At 45.6% G+C, this 12,973-nt stretch overlaps 1 protein-coding gene across 1 annotated transcript in view; it reads right to left on the bottom strand.

Annotated features, from left to right (window-relative positions):
* STK17A (serine/threonine kinase 17a) overlaps positions 1–12,973 on the bottom strand; it is a 37,920-nt gene that overhangs the window by 1,846 nt on the left and 23,101 nt on the right. Inside the window, exons 4-6 of the mRNA XM_018047003.1 lie at positions 3,541–3,667; positions 429–477; positions 167–346 (exon numbers count right to left, since the gene is read on the bottom strand). Coding sequence (XP_017902492.1) covers positions 167–346; positions 429–477; positions 3,541–3,667 — 356 coding nt within the window. The remainder of the gene's footprint in view (positions 1–166; positions 347–428; positions 478–3,540; positions 3,668–12,973) is intronic.

The raw sequence follows: 12,973 nt of genomic DNA, 5'->3' as shown, positions 1-12,973 counted from the left end.
TAATTTCTGCCACTTTTCTTTCAACAGACATAAAAAGCCAAAGATTTTAATCTAGTTTTATGTCTATGTTTTCATGTCTTCATTTTGGGGTTTCAGTTGTTAATCTGCTTTTGTTCAGAGTAGATGGCTCAAAAATTGATAAAGATCAGTATTGACTAATACTTACTCAGGTTTCTTAACTACAAGTGTCTTGATGAAATCAATAGCTGACTCAGACACAACATTAAATTCTTCCTCAGAATAACTTAAATTCATCTGTGAGATGTTGAGGAAAGTTTCCTGTTTATCATCGCCCAGGAAAGGCGATATTCCTGTCAGCATGACATATGCTAACACTCCAATGCTCCTAAATCAGAGTGAAGAGGTAAGAAAAATCAGTATCAGATTCATTTCTTAAAACTGATCAATTTTTCATCAGTGATTCTTACCACATATCTGTTGCCGTGCTGATAGGATCATAACTGAGAACTTCAGGAGCTAGTAGCAGAAACAAAAGAAAATATTTAGTTTTGTGGAAAAATGTCAAATTTGCTGTTAGAGATAAAAATTTAAATACTCAAAACTGTATGACATTATCAAGGTTTGGGCTAAAATGAGGTAAGTTCACAGTATAAATCAAATTAATATGAATTAGTGTAAAGTCTAATTAGATATTCGTAATTAACTTGCTTAATTCCCTTTTGTACTTCTAACCTCCAATGCTGGATCCTAGCAATTAAAAAAAAAAAACTTGAATACATAAATACTACCATATAAAGTGATAACTTTTACTCCCCCACCCCCTCTATCTAATCAAGCATCAGCTCTAACAGGTTCCTGCTTTTAAATCTTGCCTTGAGTCTGTAGTACCTCCCCCCAGACCCCTTTTGGACCTGCCTCTGATCTACTCTAAGCCGTGGCTGGAGTGAGCCTTTAAAATGCCCGTAACTCAAAGTTAACAAGGGTAGAAAACACCCTGGGCATCTTCGGATGACATGCATCAGGCACAGAAAACAAGGACAGCTCCGCGGGGTTGAGAAAGCAGTCTGCTTTGCTGCCGTCCAACTAGACCGCTGCCACCCAGACAAGGCAACAGAAGGGCAGCCCCAAGTGTGCGAGGCCACAGGGGAAATTCAGGAAAATCCTCCTTGGAAACTACTCACTGATACATGCCAGTCAACCCAAAGATGATTTCTTTTTCATGAGTATACAGATAGGAAGGCCAGGCTATGCAAAGACAATTAAGAACTGAATCCATTTAAAAACAGATCAAAGACTTAAAAAACCGTGGTAATTACAATAAGAAAGGGAATGAAATGTTTCAGGGAAAACCAAAACACTCAAAGTCGCACAAGCATTAGTAGCTGGGGTCAAACCTGCCCTTGAATACGAGGGGAGGAAGTGGGGGAGGGGGAGGATATGAGGAGAAGTGGGGAGGGCTGATTTCCTCAACTCCTATCTGAAGACGCAAAGCTGAGAAACAGATTATGAATATTACTTAAAAGTTTCAAAAGAAACTACCAGGAAATTTAAAATCAAATGCATAAAATCCAAATTACTGGATGGGAAAAAGTAAAACAGCCAAGAGAGCAGCAGATGGTGGGTAGACGGGGAGGCGATAACATCGGTTACTTTTCTGAGTGTTTCTGATGTGCTCAACACTGACAGAAGACCATCACTGGGCAGATCAATGAGGCAGGACTTGCACAGCCTTGTTTCATGGACAGAGAGGCGTGTGGCACAAAGTGGCTTGGGTACCAAGGTCACACGGCTCACCAGCAGTGGCGGCTCCAACTCCCCTTTAAAGGGCAGGCCAGCGGAAGGCAGGCAGGAGAGCCCTCACGTTTCTCTGTACTATATCCTGAATCATTTCAGTTTTTTCCCAACTGGGCTCATACTGTTTTTTTATAATAAAGTTTTATTTTTTGGAGGGAAAAAAGCTCTTGATAGAAAATTGAGAATTTACCACAGAGCAGAAAACATTGGAAAACAAGCAAACAAAGCCCAAAACTCAGTGCAGTAATCCCTGCTGGTATCTTAGTCCATAGCCCTTTAGTCTGCAGTCATCTGTCTGTCTTCTGCTTTACAAGGCCACCCACTAATTGCTGGCTAACACATCCGGCTACTTGCCCTGAAGCAGCACATTAAGCCACATTCCTAACCTTTACACTGTGGTCATGAGGCGTTATCAGTCAGCATACAGGAAATTAAGTGTTCTAGTCCATCAAAAAAACCCAAAAAACCAATATTTGAATGGTGTTTTCCTGCCTGTGATATCTTTTATTACTTAATAAAGAGTCTGCTGTTTCAAATCGCAGGACTTTAGAAAGCAATTTAAAATTTCAAATTATTTTTTATGCTATCTATTAAAAAAAAAAAAAAAGCCCTATTAGCTTTGTTTTTCTCAACCCTAACTGTGCCCTGGGGCTTCTGGATGCTCTGGAATCCTTTTTCCCTTTCTACATACCACTCTCTTTTCTCATTCTATTTTTTGCCAAGCCTCCAGGTCTTCTAGGAGGAGACTCCCATCCTCTTCACACCTCTGCCTGCAGGCAAACCTTCCCTCCCCGCCCCCGCCACAGGGCCACAGTCTTCTCTCTCATTTTCAGCTCTCACCCGTGGCCACAAAAGCCATCCTCATCCTCCCAGGGCTGCCGTCATCCCAGGCAGCTTCCACAACGACCTGTGGGACCTGACCCCTGGTCTAAAGAAGCTGAACTTCCAGAGCTATATCCAAGGTCTTGTCATCACAAAGAACCGTTTCTACTCAGATTTTAAATAAAACTGTAATCCCCAGTCACAATCTTTAAATTATTTCACTGCTTTGCTCTTCTATAGAAATCTCTTCTTTAAACCTCATTCAAACCACTAATCCTTCTGTGCTCCACCTTTCTTCTTGTCTATCAAAAAAGGTCACAGTTTACTTTATCTACCAACCTAGAAGCCAGGGTTCATGACCTGAACGGCTCTCTCCGCTTTCCTTCTGCCAACAGCTTTCAGCTCTGTATCAACGTAGCAGAATACCCAGTATTTCCCACACACGTGCAATCACAGGCCTTGCAATGACTTTCACGATGTTTATTACCAACTTGAAGTTCCTAACAGGTCCTTTACTTGTTCAGTATCCTTCCACCCTCAGATAACCTGATACCCTATACTGCTAAGTGAAGTGCAAGTCACTCAGTCGTATCTCTCTTCGACCCCAGGGACTGACTATACATTCCACGGAATTCTCCAGGCCAGAACACTGGAGTGGATTGCTGTTCCCTTCTCCAGGGGATCTTCCAAACCCAGGGATCGAACCCAGGTCTCCTTCATTGCAGGTAGATTCTTTACCAGCTGAGCCACAAGGGAAGCCCACTCCACTTAGAATGAAGCACCAATTTGGTACCTTACTCTTTAAAGTTTTGTTTTTTAACTCAAAGGAAGGGCTCTCTGACAGCAGAATTCCAACACAGTGGATGGCTGGCCCCACCACTAATCACACCACACGTGAGATCCTCAGCGAAGGCGACGCCTGTCCCTAAACAGAAGGCACACCCCGCTCTGACAGATACTCACCCACATACTCAGGGGTGCCCATGATCTCTCGGAGTTCTTCGCTCTTCTTCATTATTCTCGAAAGGCCAAAATCCACTATCTTAATGTCACCCAGTGGAGATTCACTTGTCAGCAGAATATTCTGAGGCTAAAAAATGACACCCCCAAATTAATAAATCATGATTGTGTATGAAGAGGAAAAAGAACAGGTAGCCTGTAAAGCATACAGATTTTACCTGTGGAACTGAGAGTGAGAAATTTACCAGTGGACAGTCATTCATTAAACAGCTCTGCTTACAGCACAGTAAGGCAGGCGGCTTCGTACTGTCTCTTCTCTGATGCTAGCTTCTCCTCAGTACATAAATATGCATCTATTCCTATCTTAAAAACCAAACCACTTATTAAAAGAAAAAACCCTCCCCTATGACCTTGAATCTCTTTCTACCCAATCTACTCCCTCCCTCAAAGCTCGGCTGTTGAAAGCAAGGTCACTTCGACCACTTCTCAACCCAGGTGAATCGGGATTTGCCCCCTCAGTTGGTCTGGTCTCACTAAGGGCACATTATATTTAAAGGCTGAAGGCCCACCACACCCTGGTGTCCTGCAGGCACTCACCGCTGGACAATCAGAACATGTGGACATCCTTACAATCCCTCTTGGATATACCCCTCCTTCTATGGATCCCTGTCTATAAATCCTTTTCTTGGGATTTCTTTGTCCTCCTTTCAAGTATTGGTGTTGCTCAAGATCTCTTGCTGACCGACATTCTCCTGACACTCTGCATTCTATTTCTGAGCAGTTTTGTCTACCAGCGAAGCTTCAGTCCTCTCCGGACTCACAGCACCAATTAAAATCAGATCTTCTCAGCTGGCTGAAGTGTGCCACACCTTCGGGTTCTGCCTCGGGGCAAGGCCTTCAATGCAGTAAACACTTCTGGTTACAGATTCCTGTCTCAATGCCCAAGTCAAGCAGCAGGAATCATCATAAAATTCTGTCTCCATTTTCTACCACTGTCAGATCGAATGAAGCCACCAGTCACGCTCATTCTAGTTCCTAGACCTCAGCATCTCCTCCGCTTAAAGTCTGGGATTTCATTATTTCCTACTTGGACACAACCCTGCGTCTCTAGTTTTCCCTACCTTCAGCCCATCCTTTCCATACAATAATCTTCCCATAATGCAAGTCTGATCACGATATTCTCCCTGTTGTCCAGCTGCTGTTCTTCAGCAACACACAAAACTCCAATGGAGTGGGGGTAGGGGGTGGATGCACATGGTGATGGTGAGCACTACCCAAATCCACAGGATCAATAAGCTTCATATTCCTGGAGCCATTTTCACTCATTTGAAGACGACACTTCGGCGTGAAAAGTCAAGCAGATATATTATGGACTAGAATGTAAGATTCATCAGAATTTTTTTAAATAAAGCATGAGATGTGAAAGAGTTTATATTTGCTTCATAAAGGGTCTGCATTTACTGTCTTTCGTTACTAAGAATATTTCCAAAGATAAACTGAGAAGCATGCATACTTAGTCATGTCTGACTCTTGGCGACCCCATGGGCTGTACCTGCCAGGCTCCTCTGTCCACGGGATTCTCCAGGCAAGAATAATGGAGTGAGTTGCCCCCCACCTTCCAGGGGCTTCTGTGGGGAATCTGTTCCCAACAGATCGGGCTGTAGTCCCCTAAACAACACACATGGTACACACCTCTGGCCTCACCTCTGCTTGGGAAGCCCCTTTCTGCACTGCCTGACAAATTTATCCTCACCTCTCACTCCAGGCACAGCGCGTGGGTCTCCTCTGCAAAGGCTTATACAAGACAAACTGCTCTACAGTAATTTCCTATTTCCCCCGTCACACCTGTGCTCTCGAGGGCGGTACTGATGGTCATCCGCCTTCCCTTCCACTCACACCTGGCTGCTCCACCCGACTTCCATCTTCTCGTCTGCGGCCCGGGTCACTAGAGGGCTGGGGCGCTCTTCTGCGCACCGTCTCAGTGGCACCCGACACTATTGCTCCTTCCCTGTTTGTGAACTCCTTTTCTCCTGGCTCTCCTCCCAACTCTCGGCTGCTGCCATCTCCTCTGTCGTTGGTCTCCCGTTAGCCGCCCGCTAATCGCCGGGTCCCCAGAGCCTGACCTGGCGGCGCCTTCGTCCCGTCACCCCACTCCCGCCACACAGCACCCACCCGCATCACAGGCGGAACTGTCACCCGCAGCTCAGGAGTCACCATCCTCATCTCTGGCTCAGATCTCTTCACCCAACTCCTACCTAACCTCTCCCCTCTGATGTCTCAGAGGCACCTCAAATTCTGCAAGCTCCAATCAGACCCACCCCTATCTTCCTCCCAAGTCAGACTCTCCTACCCCTCTGTGGGCATCTCAGTTGATGCTCTTCGAAGCCGCCAGGACACAACACTGAGAAGCATCTCCGTCTTTCCTCCCTCCCCTGCTCTGCCTTCTAGCTATTCTGTCACCATATTCTACTGACTTTAAATCCTAGATGCAGGCATGTCCAGACTTTGTCTTCTCTCCCACCACAGGTTGTTAACTCCAGCTACCATCACCGTTTGCTTAGTTGCAACAGAAAACTGCCCGGACTGCAGCCAGCGGGGTCCTTGTCCTCTGTGCCATGCCTACACCCTTTCAGTAGCTGTCCCCAGCTCCTACAATAACCTCCCCACTACTCACTGGGGTCCAGAAGCCCCTGGCAGGGCGAGCTCCGGCCCGGCTCCCCAGACTCCTCACGCATCTGCTTCCCGTGATTAGGCAAAGTCAGGCTCTGGGACACTGCCAGCCCCTCACACCTGCGCCTGCTCTCTCTCACAACAGCATCTCTGTACACCGCCCATCCTCCACCCAGAGCACTCTTCTTGTTCTGCTTTGCCTCCTGTCAACTTGGTGAGAGGACCTAGCACGGGAGGGAAGCAGTGTCATGAAGGGCTGTGCTACGACACAGGAAGCTGAGGTCAGATGGGCCCTCTCTTTAAAAGGGGTCGTAGGGCTTCTCTGGCAGGCCAGTGGTTAAGACTCCGTGTTTCCAATGCAAGCGGTGCAGGTTTGAGCGCTGGTCAGGGAACTAAGATTCCATGTGCCCCATGGCCAAAAAAAAAACCTCTTAAAAGGCATTTAAAAACAAACAACAACAACAACAATTTAAGGAAAAGGTATCTTACTGTTGACCCAACCATCCTGCCTACCCTTCTCTACTATGAAAGTGCTTTAGGTCTATCACAGTTTGGATTCAGAAGCGGTGAGTGGGAAGAGTCTACAGCTTAATGGCATCTGTAGACTACAGCTTGGTAGTCTACAGCTTGGTGGCATCACCAGGCTCAGGGCCCCACCCTCGGCAGACAGGCACTGGTACTGACTGAGTAAATGAAAAGAAGAAAGGGAACTCTACAAAAAAGCCCTGAGAGGGTCTCTACTTTGTGTCAGGACAGGTGGTAACATGGCTACGAACAATAAGCCCTTACTGTCCTGAGTTCATAATCAGAAGAGAAACAGATGGGCCTGTCAGGCTCAACTGACTCTGCTGTGCTTCATTAAGTACTGCAGTCCACAGAGCGTATGGGCACTAAATGAACAAGAGGAAGGGATTCTACCTTGGAGAGTTCCAGAGGAGGCCAGGGAGCAGACCCTGAAGGGGAAAAAGGACTTCACCACTGACTCAGCCAAGTTTCATGGACTGCCTAGTGAGCTGTGACCAGGGGAAATGGCAGAAAACAAGATGTGTTCCCCGTTCCAACAGGGTCAAATAAGTAGCAATAGATAGTACAACTCCAGGTAATTTTTAGCTCTACAGAGAACCCAGAGTGGGTAAAGGGTGACAGCATGCCTCGCAAGTATGTTTGAGTATGGATGCTATTTCTAGGACAGTCAGGGAAGGCTTCCTGGAGGAAGCAGTATTTGAAGGGAGACAAATGTTAAGAAGGAGCCACCATGACTCGGGGTTGGGGGAGGCAAAAGGAAGAACTGCAAGCTGCAGACAAACACAGAGGTGAGAGGCAAGTGTGAGGCTGGCAGGAAATGTGGTCGGGGGGAGGACCTGCAGGGCTCTGCAGGCCATTCAGAAGCACCTGGCAGGAGGCAGAGGGAGGGGAGGGACAAGAGGGCATCCAGGGAAGACAGACCACAGGCCCAAGGGCAACAGGGAGCCATCCCACAGCACGGCGTGTGCAGCGGCTGCCAGATGCACGCCTGCGGCTGGGAACAACCTTCTAAAACACGTGCCTTGGCCTGTTTTTAAAGGCCCCCAGAGGGAGAGATGGAGAAGGCAATGGCACCCTACTCCGGTACTCTTGCCTGGAAAATCCCACGGACGGAGGAGCCTGCTAGGCTGCAGTCCATGGGGTCGCGAAGAGTTGGACACGACTGAGCGACTTCCCTTTCACTTTTCTCTTTCATGCATTGGAGAAGGAAATGGCAACCCACTCCAGTGTTCTTGCGTGGAGACTCCCAGGGACGGGGGAGCCCGGTGAGCTGCCATCTATGGGGTCGCACAGAGTCGGACACGACTGAAGCGACTGAGCAGCAGCAGCAGCAGAGGGAGAGAGACTGAGGCAGGTGTGATGAAACATGGAATGAAAGAAAAGAGAAGACATCTCACACGTTAGAGGCAAAATGCACAGCCCATTGTGAGTGATGACAGGCAGGAACACGAAGAGGGAGCTCCTGTCATTCGCGGACTGATCCGCCAGGTCCACAGAGAGGACCGTCTCTTCAGTTTTCTCAGGACCACCCAGGACAGCTGGAAAGTCGATCTGGAGAGAGAGCAAGGCCGAGGACAGGGCTTTGGGGCCAAGAGCACATGGGAAAGATTAGTGAAGTCGCTCAGTCGTGTCCGACTCTTGGCGACCCCATGGACTGTAGCCTATCAGGCTTCTCCGTCCATGGGATTTTCCAGGCAAGAGTGCTGGAGTGGATTGCCATTTCCTTCTCCAGGGGATCTCCCGACCCAGGAATCGAACCCGGGTTTCCCGCATTGCAGGCAGACGCTTTACCGTCTGAGCGAGCAGGGAAAGATTAAGCATGACACAAACAAGAGGAAGTGTGTATGTGGCCAGGATGAAGGCTTGCTGATAACTACGTTTAGGGGACACAACGAGAATCAAGGAGGAGGAGAAGCTGGTCTGAGAGTGAGAACCCAGGTGTAACATCAGAGGAGGGGAGCCATGAAGAACCGCTCCATCAAACAGGACAAAAGGAAGAACGAGGACGGTGAAGGAACTTGGAGAAGGTAACTTTCGGCAAAGTTGTGGAAGAAAAAACTAGCTTACAGTAGGCGGAAAAATGAATGGAGAGGCTAAGAGATACAGGACCGGTTGTTTTGGCTTAAACATCTCCTGATCCCCTTGAAACCAGTGCTGTCCTGATACAGAAAGGTCATATGAGTCCCAGAACACAGCTTAAAATTACCTAGCACCCATATTACAAAAAGTAAAATGAAACAGGTGAAATTAAATATATTCATTTAATTCAATTTATCTAAAAGTTCATACCTTCAACAGGTAACTAATATGCAAAATTACTGAAATATTTTACTTTTTTTGACACCAAGTCTCAGAGCTCTGGTGTGGACTTCACACTTGGAGCCCATTTCAGTTCAGCACCACGCAGCTAGTGGCACTGGATTGATGGTGCAGCCATAAACTCCTTAAGAGGGGGAAAAAGATTTAAATGACACCCCAAGAAATGGTCAAAGAATTCTGAGTGTCTCTTACTCAATGTGCTAATTATTACCACTATGCAATAGAATAACTAAGGCTTTTCTGCCTATAGTGAAAAAACTGTACCGTGGCCAGTATTATCTCTAATTTTGTATAAAAACCTGTTTTGTTTTTTAAATTACAAAAAGTTTGGCTACAGTAAACACTTGAAACTGAATAAAAAACTAAAACAACAAACTGCTGTCACTACAGAAGTCTCCATTGCAGAGGCGTGCTCGACAGTTAAAATACCCAAACCCGGTAAAGCACTCTCCTGCCCCCAAAGATTGAGCAGCTTAACGGACCAGTGTTAGAATCAATTTCTCTTTTCAATGAGGTTTTGGTAACATAAACCTCCTTATAAAGCCACGTGCTCTTTGTTACTTAGCTTCTAGCTAATTTTTCAGGGGAAAAAGTCCTATACAGCACTGTGATTGTAAGTCCCTGACTTCTCAAAGCAACTGTAATTTTATTACAATAAAGAAATACTAGTTACAATCAAATGTCATTTTTCAGGCAAATCAGATGAGAGGCGTTTGGCTCTGAATATACGTTCATCACTACGCATGCTTCACCCTTCCCAGTACACCAAAAACGTTGAGAGAAGTACTGCTCATCACTGGATCTGAAGGGTCACTTGTGATTAATAAGACATGCTCATTCTGGGGATGTCTGTAAATGCCATTTATTCCCTTAAATGTTTTTCCCTTACATTTGGTTTACCCTTTATATTCCCTGGGAAACGCTTTCTTTAGTTGTTATTCAAAAGCTTGCTGGTCGAGTGGTAGTGCAGTAAATTCTGTGTTTGTGTGATCAAATTATTAGAATGTGACTGTAGTAGTTGAAATCCAGGCTTAGTCACAAGTGTCCATGATCTGCCAAAGTCAGAGACCTTAAACCCTTGAAAGAGATTTCTAGAGAAAACACACATCTCATAATAAAATCACAGCCGTTTCCTGGAATTTCAGAGTTACGTTTTTTTGTGTCCTCTCGACCAACTGTGCCCTGGTTTGACCACCAGTACATTTTTAAAGTAGAACTTACTCCTCTAAATAAAAGACTATAGTCTCCATCAGTCTCTGATGGAGAAATAAATCCACTTCCATAAGTGAAAATAAGTGCTAAAAACAAAGGTAAGAACCTTAAAATTCACAGCTCAGGCAGTCCTCCTTTTTGTAGAATCCAGCTCACGATCAAGGCTGTGGCTCACAACACTTAATTCTAATTTAAGATGCATGCATCCCAAGTAGAAAGAAAGAAAGAAAGAAAGAAGGTCCATTGAGGGGTAATGGGGGTGGAATACACAGAAACACACAAACCATCCTCAGACAACGGGAATAGAGACATCTTCCCAAAATCTTATTTCTCAGCTTCAAGGAGGAATCCTTTTCTTTACCTGGGTATCTTCACCTCTGCACATCGTCTATTTATCATTTACTGAGAGTCACCACTGGATAAGACCATTGTAAAGTTGAGGCTAATCTGCTCAATAAAGTTTAAGGTACCATGGACAAAATTTTGAGCAACATTTTATCAGGCAATGAAAGTCTAAGTTAAATTGACTTTTTATGCACTAAAACCCAGGTCAAATACAGAAACAGGTTAATAATCCTGCCTAAATAAATTGGAGGAACTGTTTATTTAAATCTCAACTGGAAAAGTTCCAGCTTCCAATGCCGAGGCTGCTCCTCTCCTTCCCATCATACACGTGGCAGTGGGGGAAGGTTTAATGACTGAACGCCTAGTACAGAACGGTGAAAGATCTGACCAGTATAAGACCACTGGAACACAAACAGCCTTGGTTATCTTTTGATTTTTATTTTTTGGAAATATGTGGGATCTCAGTGCCCTGACCAAGGATCGAGCCTCGAGCCTGCGTCCCCTGTATTGGACCACCAGGGAAGCCCCAACCTTGGGTTTTAAGACTGATATTTGTGCACCTTTTGGTCAGTCCTCCTCCTGGCTGATGTAAAAGCAGGCCACTACGCCCAGGACCAGCTCACATTACTGAGATGATTTTGAGACTTGAGCTTTGTCCCGACTCTGAACATTTTCGTAATCCTTGAGATACCTCAAACATTTTCATTATATTAGTCGTGCTGATCTGTGATCAATAACCTTGGCACTGGGAAAGACAGTGAAACTTTCTTTATTGAGATATTCACTTTACTGTGGTGTCTGGAAGCAAACCTGCGACTTCTCTGAGGCCTGTCTGCATCTGGCTGAGGGTCTTCAGTGAATCAGTCAGTCTTTGCGCAAACTGACTGCCCAGGTTCTTACTTACTGAAGGGTGTATTTCCCATTCTTGCAATTGTCTCTTTTCACAGGGGCAACTCTTAACAGTTGCCTAACTAACTTCTGCCTCTGGGACAAGAATTGCCCATTTTCATCATCACAGGGAATATAAAAATGGTCTAATGACTCAAAGTTACCATATATATTGGGGTTATCGTTTTTAACAGGGCTTCCCAGGTGGCGCAAGTGGTAAAGCACCCACCTGCCAATGCAGGAAACATAAGAGATGAGGGTTTGATCCCTGTGTCAGGAAGAAGGAGATGGCAACCCTCCAGTATTCTTGCCTGGAGAATCCCATGGACAGAGGAGCCTGGCGGGCTACAGTCGTGGGGTTACAAAGAGTCCGATGTGACTGAGGTAACTTAGCACACACCTAATAGACATTTAGCTCTGTAGCTTAGTCTTTCAAGCTCTTAGCAATTAACTGAGAGTCAACATTATAAACACACTGTCACTGGTCAGATGGCTGTTAAAAGGACAGTAGACACTCTTTGTCCAAACTCAAAAGGGTCATGCAAGCCAACTTGGGAATGACCTTTTGGTAGAAATCATTTCCGTCTGCGTGGCTGCCTTTCCAAGCCCACCTCTGACCTTTCCCTCCACAGTTCACTAACAGCCGAGCTAGACTACGTGTGAGGAGCAAGACGGCAGGAGAGAGGCTGAGAACCCTCCGGGCCACCTTGTCTTCAAGCTCCTCTGGGTCTGGGAAACATGGAAGAGTCCTGTTTCCAACATCAAAGGCCCATCATCAAAGCCTCTATTAAATCTGGGAAGTACTTTACACCGAGTATACTGGGGAGAAAGGAACACAATTTATACTGAGTGTATTGGGGAGAAAGGGATGTAATTTCCTTGTGTAAATACACAGTCAAACCTGGTAGTCAAGAACTTAATATTCACCCTTGACTGCTTTCAAGTAACATCAAAGATGCATGACACACGGTGTCGGCAACCTGTCTGACTCGCTACTTAATTAGTTTCTAGTCTGGATAATGTCACAGGTGGAGCTGTCATAAATTGAGAGCTCATTTCCTAAAGGTGTGATATTATTTAAATTGGGGTTCTGTTCGTGGAGGTCCTTTCTACATCATAAAACTAGCAAAATGTCATAAAATTAAATGTATGCTTTTACAAAGTTGAGTGTGTAAAACCAAACATGAGAGAAGGCTCAGCACAAACACGACTTTGGGGAATTTTTTTTGCATGTCTGATACTGAGGCTTCTTAAAAGTCTGAGTTCACTGAAGCCTGGACTGCAAAGACCATCCCTTCCTGGCAAGTGTTCCCTAGGGAAGCATGGGTAGCTATGTCTTGCAGCAAGGATTTTTGAATTTCTAATGTATATGATACATTCAAGGGAAAAAACAAGAGCTCCAGCTGCCTGGTGCATGCTCTTAGGGTTTCACCAGGTGATCTCTAAGGCCACTGCAGCATTAGCCTCCTGGGACTAC

Source organism: Capra hircus, chromosome 4 (assembly GCF_001704415.2).
Source record: "Capra hircus breed San Clemente chromosome 4, ASM170441v1, whole genome shotgun sequence".
Taxonomy (NCBI): domain Eukaryota; kingdom Metazoa; phylum Chordata; class Mammalia; order Artiodactyla; family Bovidae; genus Capra; species Capra hircus.
Note: the sequence above shows the minus strand (reverse complement) of the source record. Positions and strands in the feature narration are given on the sequence as shown.